The sequence below is a fragment of the Hipposideros armiger genome, unplaced genomic scaffold (genome assembly GCF_001890085.2).
Source record: "Hipposideros armiger isolate ML-2016 unplaced genomic scaffold, ASM189008v1 scaffold_72, whole genome shotgun sequence".
NCBI lineage: Eukaryota > Metazoa > Chordata > Mammalia > Chiroptera > Hipposideridae > Hipposideros > Hipposideros armiger.
The window spans coordinates 4106495-4122807 of record NW_017731422.1 but is presented as its reverse complement, the minus strand read 5'-3'; the positions used below and the strand labels follow the sequence as shown (position 1 = coordinate 4122807).

Sequence of the window (16313 nt, the reverse complement as noted above, 5' to 3'; positions counted from 1 at the left end):
TTTGATCCCCGCATGGGCCACTGTGAGCTGCACCCTCCTAAAAAAAAAAAAAAAAGTATAGTTACAAGAAATGAAAGCTGGCGCAGTTTTGCCCATCCCACCAAAACAAAAGTACCCAGCCACATAGAGAAGAGACCAGAAGGATATTCCACAAAATGTTCATAGTCATTTTCAGTGGGCCATAGGTAACTTGTTGTTTTGTACAGGTTTTTCTGGGTTTTCCAAGTTTTCCGTAATAAAAAAGTTATTTTTGAAATCAGTGGGAAAAGTTGTTTAAAACATACTTGGTGATATCATGAGATGAAACTTACCATCACTCTGAGTTCTAGGTCTGAATGAGGACAAACTGAGTTGTTTTCCATGGTACTTGTTAACTGTGGTTCAGCTATGTTCTCATGAGCCAGAATAGCAGTCTCACCCTCTCTTGGGAAAGTTCAGTGTGCAGAGGAGTCCCCAGAGGCTCTTTCGCACTCTTCCTTTGTCCCGCTTCCATGCCACGTACTGGTGCAAATATGGCATCATGTGGGCTGTCGGAGCAAGTCCTCTGGGACATGTCTCCACACCTCAGGGTACGAGGGGAAGGAATAAACAGTCACCCACCAGTGCAATTCAGCCATTGCGCATGACCAGTAGTCTCTGTATTAGTATCCTAGAGCTGCCGCAACAGAATGCCACAAGCTAAGTGGCTTAGAACAACAGAAATGTATTGTCTTAACAGTTCTGGAGGCGAGATATCCAAAATCAAGGTGTTGCCAGGGCCACACTCCCTCTGAAACCTGTAGGAGAATCCTTCCTTGCCTCTTCCTAGCTTCTGGTGGTTGGTAGGTGATCTGTGGGCATTCCTGGGCCTGTAGACACAGCACTCCAGTCTCCTGTCTTCACACGGCCTTCTCTCTCTAACTCTGTCTTCACATGGCCATTTTCTTACAAGGGCACCAGTCATGCTAGAGTAGGGTCCCACCCTCCCTCTTTTTAACTGATCACATCTGCAGTGACCCTATTTCCAAGTAAGATCATATTCTGAAATCCGGCAGGGGGATGGTGGGAGGTGGTGTTAGGATTTCAACATATCTCTTTTTTAGGGGACCACAATTCAACCCCATAAGTCTCTAACTCTTTTATAATGTATCTCTATCACTAAAAATGTTAAGCACATACTCCAGTAAGCATTCATGCTTATTTACATGAATATTAGAATGTAATACTATATTAAAATAATGTACATTAAAAAATAATCTGATCCTTATTAAAGGTTCAGGAAACCTGTTTGCTCCTTTTTAGTGATTGCCTCTGCTTTTGATTTTTTGAAATCTTGGTTAAATATTTGGTGAAATAAGTTAGAGGTCTAATTCTAAAATCAGTTTATTTTGATACTTTAACAGCTCTCATTGTTGAAAAGGCACATCACAAAGATATGTAGCAGCATTGGCTCCCCGTAATCACAAAACTCACTTTTTTCATTCATCTAGTAATTCATAGAATTTTGTTTTAATTTTTCTGTTCAATTTCCAACTTCTTGAGTCTCAAACAGGTTTCTTAAAAATGATGGTAAGGTCTTACATTTTTAATGTTTGTAACAAGGTCTTACATTTTTTTTTTTAAGATTTTTTTTTTTAATTGGGGAATTGGGGGATGGGAACAGCGCTGGGGAATTGGGGGAAGGGGAACAGACAAGTTGCTGTCCTTTTGTTCTTCAGTCTAGTTGTGGAGGACGTTGCTTCACTGGCCCAAGTTGGCACCATCATTGCGCTCTTCCCGGGCGAGGCAGATCAGTCGCCGGCTTCTGGACGGCCGCTCATGGCAGCTGCTGGCCGCTCACGCTGGCTGCTGGCTACACACAGTAGCCCATGGCAACCCACTGCAGCGGGGACTGCAGCCTACGCCGTCGCCGGCGACTCATGGCAGCCCAGCTCCAGGTCGAGCTGTTGTTCAGCATCTTAGCTGAAGAGGGCAGTGTCACTGGCCCTCATATGTGGGATCCGAACCGGGGCCCTCTGGCGTCCCAAGCCAGCTCTTAACCAGCGTGCCACTCGGCTGGCCCCAAGTCTTACATTTTTAATGTTTGTAACAAGTATGCTCAAAATCCCCTCAAATTTTAAACATGTCAGAAAACCCTGTTTCTGTTTAAGTGTAGATATGGGAACTGTGTATAGGTGTATAGGTGACACACTTGAATTAACATTGACAACAGTGGAAATGTTTCCAAGTGCCTCCTTTGAAAATTCTATCTCCCTATCACAAAGAGTAGTTACTTTCTGGTCATTGTGAAAATGACCTTTACCATTTAAAATGTTTTGGCCCAACTTCTCATTCTGATTAGACTCAGTCATTTTTCACTCTATCAGGTGATTGCCAAAGCGCTCAGAACTAGGAGTAAGAGGAGTGTCAGGCCTGCCATTATCTTTTTTTTTTTTTTTAATAGAGCCTATTTTATTTTTAAACTTTATTGGGGAACAATGTGTTTTTTCGGGGAACAATGTGTTTTTTCTAGGACCCATCAGCTCCAAGTCAAGTTGTTGTCCTTCAATCTTAGTTGTGGAGGGCGCAGCTCAGCTCCAAGTCCAGTCACTGTTTTTAATCTAGTTGTGGGAGGTTCACAGCCCACCATCCCATGCAGGAGTCGAACTGGCAACCTTATTGTTAAGAGTATGCGCTCTAACCGACAGAGCTATCCGGTCGCCCCAGTATGTTTCTTAATTTTTCAAATTAAAAATAAACGTTAATGATAGTTATATCAATTTTTTTCTGCCCTTTAGGAACATCTGCTCTAAACCATGGTAGTGGGTAATTTAAAGGGTGGAAGGATGTAGCAACAGCAAGGCAGGGACCCAAGGAGAACAGAAGGATTCGTTGGTATTAGTGTCCCTGCTGTTCTCTTTTTAGACATACCGGGAGCCTGTGTCGGACTACCAGGTCCTGCGGGAGAAGGCTGCGTCCCAGAGACGAGATGTGGAGCGGGCACTCACCCGTTTTATGGCCAAGACAGGCGAGACCCAGAGTCTTTTCAAAGATGACGTCAGCACGTTTCCATGTGAGTCTCTCCCCTTGGTGGACCCTGTCTTGTCATTTGAGGTTATCACACCAGCTTCCCTTTCTCTCAGTGTGGTAGAAGAAGCGAATAAGCATTGTTCTTGTCTCAGGTGCATCTCGTTCTTCAGATTCCTGGCTCCTTTTCCCAGGTCTTAGGGGCATTGCCCCTAACTGATGACCCTGAAACAGTAATGGCCTCTGTTGGGACTGGCTGCTTGAGGTACTTTGAGTTTAGGTGACTTCAAGGGTGGCTGAGCCCTAGGCATCAGAGAGACTCATAGTACAGGTGGCAGTCCTGATAGTAGAAGGGACACTGGCATCAGGGGACAGGGCAGTTACAGGACATCTGCCAAGCTTTGCCCTTCACCATGCCCTCGTGGGTACCATCTCATTTCATTTCTCATCACAGTACTAACATTTCGCTGCTAGTTATTAGATGTTGTTAGATGTTCGCTTCATCTCGGTAGGCCTCAGTTTTTCCAGAGGTGAACGAAGGAGACTTCTTTGGGTGATTCATTCAGTCAGCGAGGGTTCACTGTGTGCCTGGCCCTAGAATATTAGCAGCTAAGCTATTAAGAGGCAGATGCTGGGCCGGCCGAGTGGCGCGATGGTTAAGAGCTGGCTTGGGACGCCAGAGGGCCCCGGTTCGGATCCCACATATGAGGGCCAGTGACACTGCCCTCTTCAGCTAAGATGCTGAGCAACAGCTCAACCTGGAGCTGGGCTGCCGTGAGTCGCCAGTGACGGCGTAGGCTGCAGCCCCTGCTGCAGTGGGTTGCCATGGGCTACCGTGTGTAGCCAGCAGCCGCAGTGAGCGGCTGTCCAGAAGCTGGCGACTGATGTGCCTCGCCTGGGAAGAGCGCAAAAAAAAAAAAAAAGAAGAGGCAGATGCTGTGCTAACCATTTCCCTTACATCATCTCATTAAATCCTCTTGAGAGCCCATGAGTTAGGAGCTGTTATCACTACCATCATAGGAAGTTAGGGTTTATAGAGAAGAGAAATGAAGTAACTTGCCCAAGGTCACATAGCTGCTGGGTAGCTTTCAAACCTAGCTCTTTCTGACTGCAGGACCCATATCTGAACCACGTAAAAGTGATCGTTGAGTGTCTCCTGGGAATCACATTCTACTGTAGAAGTATACATAGAAACTTTTCGTTTATTCATTTATTATTATTTTATCAACAATTTCTTCTTCTCACCCTTAGTGCTTTTTGGAAGAACTGAAACATCCATTTACCTGAAGTGTCCTCTAGCTCAGTGGATACACTTATATGCAGAGAGTTCTCTAGTCCAGCATTTGGCCTTGAATCCTTCAGGCTGCTGGGATAAATATCTCTGCTCTAGAAATGAGGCTTAGAGGGGTTAATGGGCCTTGGATACAAGATCACTAAGTTAATGCTTTGCTAGGATTCATCTCTAGTCCTGTCTGCTTTTAGTGATACTTGAGAAAAGTGGGCTCTGAAGTCATTGCCTGAGTTCAAATCCTACCCTGCCACTCTCTGTGTTGGAAGAATCAGTTAACCTTTCTGTGCCCTAGTTTCCTCATCTGTAAAATGGGATTGGCAATTGTACTTAAAATTGTACATGGAGGTAAAGATTAAAGATAGCATGTGTAAAGCCTATAGGAGATCGGTAAGTGCTCGGAGCGAGCCAGCCATTATTGTCATTCGGTGCCGCTCACTCATCTGTCGTAAGACTCTAGGCCACCTGCAAGGACTCCATGACAGTGGGATTGTGCCTCTCTTTTCATTCCCCAGTGATTGCGGCCAGACCTTTCACCATCCCCTACCTGACGGCTCTTCTTCCATCTGAGCTGGAGATGCAACAAATGGAAGAGACGGATTCCTCAGAGCAGGATGAGCAGACAGACACCGAGAACCTCCCTCTTCATATCAGCACGGTAGGTCCCGCCTTCTGCCTGCCTCAGGGTACCGCCCCCCTCAAGTAGCCCACACTGCCCTCAGCCTGTCACCTGGGAATTCGCCATGACCTAACCCAGGCTTTATTAGGGACTTTCATGATGGGCTCATGATGACCCAAGTGTGACATGATCTCTAGCTTGAGAGGCAAGTCCGTGTCCTGGGGATTCATTCATTCACTCAGCAAATATGAAATGAGCACCTGCCAGAGCCAGGCAGTTCCAGAGGCTGGGAAATTAGGAGCTAACAACACACAAAATTTCCTGCTCTCATGGAGCTAAGGAAAACACAATAAATTAGGAGATAAGAAGTAGGTATGGGCGTGGGGGGATGTGGTATTAGACAGGGTAACTGAGAAGGTGACATTTGAGTAAAGACCTGAGGGAGCAAAGCTTGCACATGCCTGGGAGTAGAGCATTCCTCTTACAGGGAACAACAGATGCAAAGGCCCTGAGGTGGGAGCTGTTGTGTTGAAGACTAGCAGGGCCATGAGGGTGGTCAGAGAGGCATGAACAAGGAGGAGAGGGTAGGAGAGGATGAGGTCAGAGAGCTCATGGGGGAGTCAGATCTTAAATGCTACATTAAATAACCACTTGGACTTTTTCTCAGTCACATGGGAGTCACTGGCAGTGCTGAGCAGAGGAGGGTCAGGAGCTGATGTGGGTCTGTTAACAGCATCAGCCAGGTTGCTGTGTTGACAGTAGACTAGAGGGTAAGGGCAGAAGGACCATTCAGAAGGCCATTGCAGTAAACTGAGAGATGGTGGCCGAAGCAAAGATAATGAGACATGGTCACATAGATTATTTGGTCACATTCTAGATTATTTTCAGAGCAGATATGAGAGAAGGAGAGAGTCCAAGAGAAATACAAGGTTTTTTGTCTAAACAACAGGAAAGATGGAATTGCCTCCTCCAAAAAGGGAAGACTGTTGGGTGGAACAGGTGTGTCGGGGAAAGCCAGGAGTTCAGGTTGAGACGAGGTATGTTGGAGATGCTTATTAGACATCCAGGTGGTGATGTCAGGTAGAGAGAGAGATGTATGAGTTGGAGTTTGAGGAACTGTTAGGGCTGTCGATGCAAATTTGGGAGTAACCAGCATGTAAATAGTCTTTAAAACCATGACACTAGATGAGCTCCTTGGGGGTGAGTGAACGTAAACAAGAGAAGAGGTGCCAGGACTGAGCCCTGGGCTCTCCACTGTGCCAGGGGTGAGGAGAGGAGAAGGAACTAGCCCAGGACACGGAGAAGGCCCCATCGGAGAGGCCGGAGAGCCAGGAGGGTGCGGTGTCCCGGAGGCCAAGGCAAGAAAGTGTGTCAATGAGAAAACGGTGATCAGCTGTGTCCAAAGCTGCAGTTAGTTCCAGTAATACGAGGACTGAGAATCTGTCCGTTAGATTTAGCAATGTAATTGTGAACGTAGTTTGTGACCTTGACATGAGCAATTTCAGTAAGAATGAGAGCAAGGGCCTGCACTGAAGTCATAGAGAACGGTAGAAGAGAGATGGGGGTCAGCGAGGATAGCCTTGCGCTGCCCGTCACAGCACCACCAGCCACATCTGGCTTTTTAAATCAAATAAAACTAAAAATTCAGCTAGCCACACTAGCCACGTTTTAACAGCCACGTATGGGTAGTGGCTACCATACTGGGCAGTGCAGATCTGAACATTTATATCATCATAGAAAGTGCCATCAGACAGCACTTATAGATAGACAATTGTTTCAGGGAATTTTGCTGTAAAGGAAAGGAGAAATGAAGTGGTAACGAAAGGGGGGAAAATTAAGGCGCTAAGAGAGGTGTTGTTTTTTTGGTTTTTAGGATAAAAGAAATAACCGGATGTGTGTATACTAATGGGAGTGATCTGGTAGGGAGGTGACACTGATGCAGGAGAGCGACACATTTTGGAATGATGCTCTTCTGTAGGTGGCAGGGCATGGGATCTAATGCCCAAATGGAGGGTTAGCCTTGTTCTGAACATTTCATACCCAGGATAGGAGAGGGCGTGAGTGGGTACAGAGACAAAGGTAGGTGAGGAGACGAGCTCCTCGGAACTGGTGAGTGATCGTTCCTGGTTATCGATGTTTTGTACTTGGCAAGTAAAAGGAGAAGAGCCCACTCTTGCTCTTGCATCTTGGGAGAGAGTACAAGGAGAATCCCAGAACTACTGGAAGCTCTGATGCCTTTAAGGCTTACAGGACCCTTACAGTCAGGTGACCATATCCATCCATCCTTAAGATGGGTTTTTTTTTTTCAGCAAAGGATGCCTTAGTGGTTGAAGCTGGACTGAGCGTTCCTCATGTTTTCTAAGGCACGATGGCAGCCAGCAGCTCCCGTCTGAGGTGGAGCGTGCCGGTTACTTGAATAACTGTTATTTGCTGAAACTCTCCTTTGCTTGAATACCATTTCTTTAAGCTTGAATGACTCCTTTCAGAATTAGGGCTGGCAGCCCATGGCTTTATATAAAACAGAGAAACTTATTACTCTCCACTTCTGTTTTGGACTCAGTTAATTCGGTCTGAGATATAGTGATTGGATTGTGGACTAAGATGAGGCTCACCTTAGGAGGAGGAGGAATCTTCTAAGCAAACATCATCACTCCTTTGTAAGCGCAAAGCCCTGAAAGGGCTTGCAGATGTGTTACTAACACTCTGGGTAGTAGGTGAGGTCATGACAGTGAGTGAACTGAGGCTAAAAAAGTGGCAGGAGCTGCCTGAGCGCTCCTGGGTACTGAGAGGCCCAGCCAGACGGCAAGCGCAGAGCAGGAAGACCTGACCCTTAGAGTCAGACGGGCCTGGCTGCAAACCCAGACTGTGCTACTTCCCAGATTTGTGACTGTGGTTCGGTTACCCAACGTCTGAGTCTTGTTTCCTCATAAGTACCGATAGGATTAGGAACGCCTACCCGAAGGGCAAGCGGGAGCCTAAGATGACCTAATATGTATCATGTGCGCCTGGCACATGGCAGCTAATGGCACCCATTGCTCCCCCCCCTGCTGCTTTAGGCTGTGCAACCATGTGCTCTTCTGTAAAAAAAAAAACACAAAAGACTTCAAGAAAAGGATTCTAGCAGCAATTATATACAATCGATTGGACTTGTTCATGTTATTTGGTTGGACTGGCAAATGTAATCGTATTTTTCAAAATGCAGAATGTCAAAAAAATGGATGGTGACAATTCTCCCTGCCATCCTTGTTCCCCGTTATCCACTCTCCCTCCTACAAAGCAACCAGTCACCAGTTTCTTGTGTGTCCTTGTAGGGACATAGTTTTTCTTTTAATTGTTATTTTAAACACAAAGAGCAAGTCACAAGTGGTATCCCCCTGGCTGGTTTCCCTCATCGGTATATCGTGGCGAGCATTCCATGTCTGTATGTAAGGAGCCTCTTTGACCCTCCTCACAGCCTCATCATATTCCATTGTATGGATATGACAGTTGAATTTAACCAGTCCCCTGCGAACCTGTAGGCTGTTTTCAATCGTTAGCATTTACAGACATTGTTACAGTTAATAAAAATAACTGGTATTTTAGATTATCTTTTTTATTTTTTAAAGAAATTTTACTGGGGAACAGTGTGTTTTTTCAGGACCCATCAGCTCCAAGTCAAATAGTTGTTTTAATCTAGTTGTGGAAGGCGTTTTTCCAGGACCCATCAGCTCCAAGTCAAGCCGCTGTCTTCAATCTAGTTGTGGAGGGCACAGCTCCTTGGCCCATGTGGGAATCAAACCGGCAACCTTGGTGTTATGAGCCTGTGCTCTAACCACCTGAGCTAACCGGCTGCCTCTTAGATTATCTTTTTTTTTTTTAAAGATTTTATTGGGTAACTGGGGGAGGGGAACAGACAAGTTGCTGTCTTTTTGTTCTTCAGTCTGGTTGTGGAGGACATCGCTTCACTGGTGCATGTTGGTATTGTGATCATTGCGCTCTTCCCGGGTGAGGCAGTCGGTCGCCAGCGTTGGACGGCCGCTCACAGCAGCTCATAGCAGCTGCCAACCGCTCACACTGGCTGCCGGCCATTCACAGTAGCTTATGGCAGCCCACTGCAGCCCCGCTGCAGCCTACTTCGTCACCGGTGACTCATGGCAGCCCAGGTCCAGGTCGAGCTGTTGTTCACCATCTTAGCTGTAGAGGGCACAGCGTCACTGGCCCATGTGGGATCTGAACCAGCAGCCCTTCAGCTCAGAGCTCGCACTCCCAAGCCAACTCTTAACAAACACGGCCACTCGGCCGGCCCTAGATTATCTTTTTATCTGAGGATGGTAGCACATCTCACAAAGACTGTTGTTAGGTAGTTAGTTTATTTAACCTGTTTCTTGTTTCTCCATCTACTTGAACATAAAGAGACTATTCATTTTAAATTAGTGTATAATAAAATTGTTTTTCTCGCCCATTTGAACTAGCCGCCTCCTACAGGCAATCCCAGTGTCTAAACATTTTCTCTTTGATAAACAATGTACCAGTCATTTCCTCAGCAACTATTTATTTAGTACCTGGCGGTAGTGCCAGATAATGTTTCAAGTGCTTGGGACACATCAGCGAACAGAACAAACAAAACATCTGCCTTTTGGGAGCCTATGTGGAGGCAGCAGGAGAATGACAGTAAACGTACTATGTAAATAAATCATTATGTAGTTTATTAAAGATGAAAATGCTGTTGGGGGACAGGAGGGGACCCAGTAGGGGAAGATCCAGGGTGAAGGGTGGAGGTGTCAGTTTTAAATGGATGCTCAGGGTAGACATTGCTGAGAAGGTGACATTTGAGCAGAGACTTGAAGGAGGTGAGGAAGTGAGCCATGTGGCTATCTGGGGAAGAATGTTCTAGAAAGGGAACAGCTGGTGCAAAGGCCCTGAGGAACAGTATGGAGGCAAGTGTGGGTATGGCTGAGGAAGGGAGAGGAAGGGGTCAGAGCATATAGGGCCTTGTGAACAGTTTTAAGAACTGCCTTTTAACTGGGTGAAGTGGGAGGTGTGGGAAGGTGTGGAGCAGAGGGGGATGTATCTGGACTTCCAGGATTATGGACTGCAGAGGGCGCAGGCAGAGGGTAGACTGTGCAAAGAGATCAGCCAGGAAGCTGCTACAGTCTAGACGAGAGACAAGGTTGGGTCCTCCGAGGATGGTCGCAGCAGGAATAGTGGAAGTGGTCAGATTCTGCCTTATTTTGAAGGTAAGGCCAAAAAGTTTTCCTAACAGACTGGATGTGGAATGTCAGAGAAAGAAAAGCAAGAATGGCTGCGGAGTTTGGGGCTTGAACGACTGGAAGAATAGAGTTGCCATCACCTGTGACCGAGAGGGCTGTGGGAAGAGCTGTTCACATGTAGGGCAAGGTCCAGAGCTCTGTTTTAGGCACATTAAGTTTGAGATGCCTGCTTGACACCCACGTAGGGATGTTGAGCAGAAGCAGCTGTGTGAGCCTGGAGGTCAGGAGAGAGGTAAGGGCTGGAGAGGTTCCTGTGGGAGTTGGCGTGGAAATGGTACTGAAAGCCGTGAGACAGGGTGGCAGTCATCCTGTGTGTGGCATTTGTTAGAATGGGCACGTGCTGCCTGAGTCGGGCCTTTTATGACCCTTTTTTCTTTTTTTTTTTTTAATTGGGGAACAGCCATGGTCATTGGTTACACATTGCTTTCATGCTACAATGGCATAGTTGACTCGTAGTGAGGGCGCATACAGCTCACAGTGGCCATTGCGGGGATTGAACCGGCAGCCTTGGTGTTATCAACACCACACTCTAACCAACTGAGCTAACTGGTCACCCCTTGACATACTCTCCTGATCCCACTTTTTTTTTTTTTTTTTTTAGATTTTATTGGGGAATTGGGGAAGGGGAACAGACAAGTTGCTGTCCTTTTTGTTCTTCAGTCTAGTTGTGGAGGACGTCGCTTCACTGACCCATGTTGGTATTATTATTGTGCTCTTCCCGGGTGAGGCAGTTGCTCGCCAGCCATTGGACAGCCGCTACTGAAAGCACACGCCAGCTGCCGGCCACTCATGGTAGCGCATGGCAGCCCACTGCAGCCTACACCGTCGCCAGCAACTCACGGCAGCCCAGCTGCAGGTCGAGCTGTTGTTCACCATCTTAGCTGTAGAGGGCACAGCGTCACTGGCCCGCATGTGGGATCCAAACTGAGGCCCTGCTGCTCAGAGCTGGGTCCAAAGCCAACTCCTAACCAATGCACCACTCAGCCAGCCCTTTTTTTTTTTTTTAAACAAATCTTGTCAGTTTGGTACTTTGCTTCTTTTATCTACTCCTCGTATCCTTCCCTATCGCAAGGCTGCCTGTCCCTACAGGAGGCAAGAAAGTGGCATTTCCAGAAGCTATTTGGGAGAAGAGAAGGTGTCCCATGACTCAGGACCCACATTTTGGCCTTGTGAGAGACAGTGAGCCAAATGGAGGGAGTCCCAGTACCCTCCAGCAGAGGTCCAAAGGCTGGCTTCTCAGCACCTCTGTGTCACTCCCATCCTTTTTCTCAGGAAACACTTAAGGCACAGTTGAAGTGAACCCCCAGTAACTTTGAAGATAGGGCTTTTACCATAGAGACATGAGAGGAGGTGGGTAGGGGGTGAGTTACTAAATTAAACTGTAAAGAACTTCAGAAAGGCTGGGAGCCAACTATCTGAGGCAGGTCTGCTTGTGGTCAGACCTTGTATCTGGCACGAGCCACGTTTACCTTGGGACATGGCTTTCCAGAGAGTCGCCTGTGGTCCCACTGGATCAAGTGTTGGCAAGAGAAAGCACAGGGACGCTGGATGGAACTGGGTCTTTGGGAGAACGCTTGCAGTGGGACAGTGAGAGGGCGTGTAGCAGAGCCTAGACGTGATCGAGTTTCTTCAGGTCCACTAAGCCTGAGCCTGTTGCCTGCATCCTAGACCAGCAGTCTCTGGGAGAGTCTGCTATGCATTTCGTGCCATCTAATCACAGTGCCCTCTGCCCTGCTGCCTTTTTTTTTTTTTTTAGCTGAGCCCTCCTGACACCTGTTGGCAGCTCAGTGGCTGCTCAGCTCAGGCCGGGAATTGCCCTGCTGCATTTTGACAACAACCCCCTGGTTGGGGTCAGGTCCTCTTTTGCCTCAAGGTCTGGAACAGTAATCTCAGTGATAGAACCCTTGGCCTGTCACCAGGGGGCGCAGCCCAAACAGCTTCAGGTCACTTACGTCATTTAGGCTTAAGCTTTGAGGTCAAGTTCTTCACGTGATTTTCGCCCCCTCCCCGGCAGGTTTTGCTCGTTTTTTACAGAACTTGGAAAATAGAAGAGAGTATAAATAAGGAAAGGAGAATCAGTCACCCATACTCCCAGAACCAGTTTAAAATTTCAGCATATTACTTTTTTCTGTCTACATACAATTATGATTAAAAATTTTTCTCGTTGGGATCATATTGAATATATGTAAACTTATAAATGTTTCTGCAGAATCACTTTCTTCAAAAGCCAAACTGGAAAGGCACGATCCCCAGGTCACAGTTGGGGGTTATCAGGGATGTTCTCATGTTGGTGCCGCATGCTGTTCTTTGCCTTGGTGGGAACCCTCAGGGCTCAAGAGGTTTCTGGCCTCTGCTGCAATATGACCATTGGTACCATGTAGCAAGTACCAGTACTGTCGAGAATTTAGGGGGAGATATATTATGATTTACATTAGCTTTGGTCCAGGAAAGGCCCTCTGCACATGATTTGTCCTGACCCTGTGTCTCTCAGTTCTGCAAAGCATGGAGGGTCACTTCTCTTTGTCCTTTGTCTCCCCAAAGGTTGGGCTTCCTCCCTAAAGCATGTAAATCTTAGCCCCTGACTCCTGCCCTTCCCAGGTCTCTATTCTTTCTAACTCATGTCCCTCCCTTATCAAGAGTTCAGGGTTTTGTGTTCTGTGTTCCACTGTATCAAAGCTGGTCTCACCTTCCTCTGATAGCCAGCCGCTGCCTGGGCCTCATTTTCTCTGAGACAGAGATAGGCACGTTGAAAAGAAGGGGGTCCCTGGGCTTCCAGTTTCTCGGTGGAAAACTAATAGTAGTTCTTGTTATGGGCATGACCTCTTTCCGTATGCCACTGGTGTTTTGCTTTATTTCGGCTTTCGCTCACAGGATGATTCCGGAGCCGAGAAGGAGAACACATCTGTCCTGCAGCAGAACCCCTCCTTGCCGGGGAGCCGTAATGGGGAGGAGAACATCATCGACAACCCCTACCTGCGACCTGTGAAGAAGCCCAAGATCCGCAGGAAGAAGTGAGTTGGAGGCTGGGGTGCAGACAGGCCTCTCTGGCCAGCCGAGGTGATCTTCTCTGCTCCTTGGCAGAAAAGAGAGGCTCACCAGCGGGTCTGAACCTTGGGGCAAGCTACTTTGGTGAGAGGAAATGTAGAGGGTGCCAAAAAAACGTATACACAGTTTAAGAAAAGAAAACTGTATTAAAATTGTAATACTCAATATATACCAATAACAAAAGATGAATACAAGTCACGTTTGACTTCTGCAATTACAAGAGGTGCCCAAATTGGTTACCATCAGCATCCAGACACTTCTGATTATGGTGAACCACTGCTTGAGCAACGCTGACCGCAGTGCCCACTTGTGTACATTGTTTTGGCACCCCGATATTATCTCTTTCCTCCCCTTACTCACCTCCCATGTGTACCTCTTGTTGCATAGAGCCCGGGACCGACCCTCACAGCCCTGAAGTTGTTCCCCCCCAGAAGGAGAGCACATGGAGCCCCTACCAGGCAGGCTCCATGGACTCCTCTTCTTTCTAGGTCCCTCTCGTGAGCTGAGAAGGAAGCCTGCCTCGTACAGAGACGTGGACACCACCTTCCTGGGGGAGTTAAAGCCACTTGAGGGAAGAAGAAAGGGTGGCTTCCTCATGGTCCAGCCAAGGCTGCCTGGGTGTGACCGGGCATGATTTTAGTAGCAAACTATATTAAGATTACCTATTTTCACTGGATGTTTGGGTTGAGTAAGATCGGATGGTAATAACGAGGCTTGCTTAATCAACCAGGTCATCCTGTGGGGCGTGGGAACCACTGGTGACTTGATTTACTGTCATAAGACTTGATTCCTTTGGAACTTGGAAGGCCAGGGGAGGTGGTAGGAGAGAGAGTGCCAGAAAGACTGTTTGCCTAGTTTCTATTTCAGGATATCCGGATCCCTAGTATTGACTCTCAAACAACCTGTGGCACCAATTTATCTTCCTAGGACCTCATTCTTATTTCTCTCCTCACCTGGGCTTCAGGTGCCCTGTTGAGCTGACCAAAGGTAACTTAGCCCTCCCACACCGTGTTGGGCACAGGGGGCCCACACATCACTCCTTGATCAGGGGCCGGCAGGAATCAGGAGGCCTGAGCAGATACGTAATGTGGAGGAGAGTGATGCGTAAGGGCAGCACCAATTCTCTCATTAGCATCTGCTGAACTCCCTGAAGTAGGGCAACCCTATCTCCTGAGAGATTTATCGTTTATATCTTTCTGTGGAATGTTATGTCCTGTCCCATGCTGGGAAAAGAGTTTTCTCTCACAAGAGCCTACCTAGATCAGTGGGTTTGTTATGCTGTGACTTGATAGAGGAATCACCAACTTGAATAAACAGGACAAGGATCTGATGGGGGGTCGGGGAGGCACAGGGGGTTGGGTGATGAGATTCTGAGGGCTGGATTTAGCCTTGTATTCGGAAAGCTGAGAAGCCTGGTTGATCTGCTGGAAGGCCTGCACAGACGGAGGGCCATGCTCCCATCTTGTGGAAGTGGGCTGAGAGCAGCCTGCAGGCCAAACCTAGGTGTCCTTCCAGAAGCAGGTCCGAATTTGCTCAACCTCTTTACCTCCTGGGAAGAGAAGATTCCGTTCTTGATGTACCTGACAAACCAAACAAGTCTCTAAGGAAGATATTGGGCAAGCTGATACCCTTTGGCTGGTCTCTGGAGGAAGAGATTTAAAAACCAAGTCTCAGGAAGAAAAACGCCGGTGACACCTGGAAGTTAACACAGGATAATCGAGGAGTCCCCTGGGTTATCATCCTGAAGTCCACATTGAACTCTCCTTATACTCGGTTTTCACAGTCTTCTCTTAATCTTCTGTGCTCTTGGTGAACTTGAAAACTCAATAAACTTGGTGACTTGACAGCAGGCTCCATGTTCCTCTGGGCTCACTGTTCTCTAGCGCATTCCATCCCATCTCCTGGAAGGAAAGAGCTGCTTGTCAGTAACTGAAGGGGGCTTGCTCATGAGAAACCAGCTCTGGACCAGATAAAGAGTTTTTCAGATTTGTAGTGACCTGAAACTCTTCCAGTTGAAAGCAGTCTGGTGAGCCTATGCTGACCCCTCAGCATGTGTGATACGGCTCCTGGCAGTGCTTGGCCTGTTGAGTTACTTCATTCAACGTCCCACGTTTGAGCCATGGCAGGTGCATGGCTTGCTGCCTTCACTGCTCTTGGGAACAATCATCTCAGCCAACATTTCTGCCGTTCCTCTTTTCACCATCTAAGACAAAGCCCTGTTGAGTGCCTGTCACGCTGAGGGAAAAGGTGGGATTTGGAAAAGAGTCGCCATTTCTGCTGCGAGAATTTCAGAGGCGGTACTGCTGTAATTCTGTTCTGGGTGAGAGACACTGGGAGATGGTTAGGCAACTTGAAACATTGACCCGACTGTTGTTATTGTGTAAAAACTGCATACTTCTCAGTATATTTATAAATTTCTATTTTTTGTAACTTTGGGGGAATTCTTAGAGGGAAAACGGCCAGATTAAGAATGTGATTTATGAGCTCTTAATAAAATGTCATTAAAAAAACTTCATAAATGAAACAGAATTCTAAGCTTTGGACTTAATTTGTATTCAGAAGTCATAGTGATGAATAAAGCTGTAAAGAGATTAGTAAGGTTTAGCCCTTCTGTTGGACTAGGTACCCCTGGGAACCATCCAAAACTTTTTAGTTTGGAAATAGTCAAACCCAAAATTAGAGAGTAAAGTGTATATACTTTCCCTATGTATCCTTCTCCCAGCTTACACGCTTATCAACATCTTTGCAATTCTGTTTTATTTATTTCTTCCACTTTTCTTTCCTTTATTTTTTCTTCTTGGAGTGTTTTTTCAAGCATACCAAGACCTAGGTCACTTAATCTATAAATATGTCATCATGCATTTCTGGTAGACCTTAACCTTTTTTTAAATTTTGAAATAATTATAGACTCATAGGATGTTGCAAAAAAAAAGGAAACATAGTGTTAGGGGAGGTCCCATGTACCCTTCACCCAGTTCCCCCAGCGGTAGCATCTTATATAGTGCAATATCAAAACCAGGAAATTGACATTGGTACAATCCACAGAGCTTATTTAGATTTCACCATTTCCTGTGTGTGTGTGTGTGTCTCTATGCAATTTGGTCATGTGTAGATTTGTATAAACACC

The 16313-nt window shown here is 46.8% G+C and overlaps 1 protein-coding gene across 2 annotated transcripts in view; it reads left to right on the top strand.

The window, feature by feature from the left end:
• Nucleotides 1–15721, top strand: part of TAF8 (TATA-box binding protein associated factor 8) — a 24015-nt gene extending 8294 nt beyond the window's left edge. Inside the window, exons 6-9 of one of the 2 annotated variants that reach the window (XM_019642714.1) lie at nt 2884–3031; nt 4789–4931; nt 13013–13152; nt 13675–15721. In XM_019642714.1, the coding sequence (XP_019498259.1) occupies nt 2884–3031; nt 4789–4931; nt 13013–13152; nt 13675–13687 (444 nt within the window). In that variant the 3' untranslated portion in view covers nt 13688–15721. Of the gene's footprint in view, nt 1–2883; nt 3032–4788; nt 4932–13012; nt 13157–13674 lie in introns of those variants that run through there. The other variant, XM_019642715.1, reaches the window with a different exon arrangement.
• Nucleotides 15722–16313: the final 592 nt, after the last annotated feature.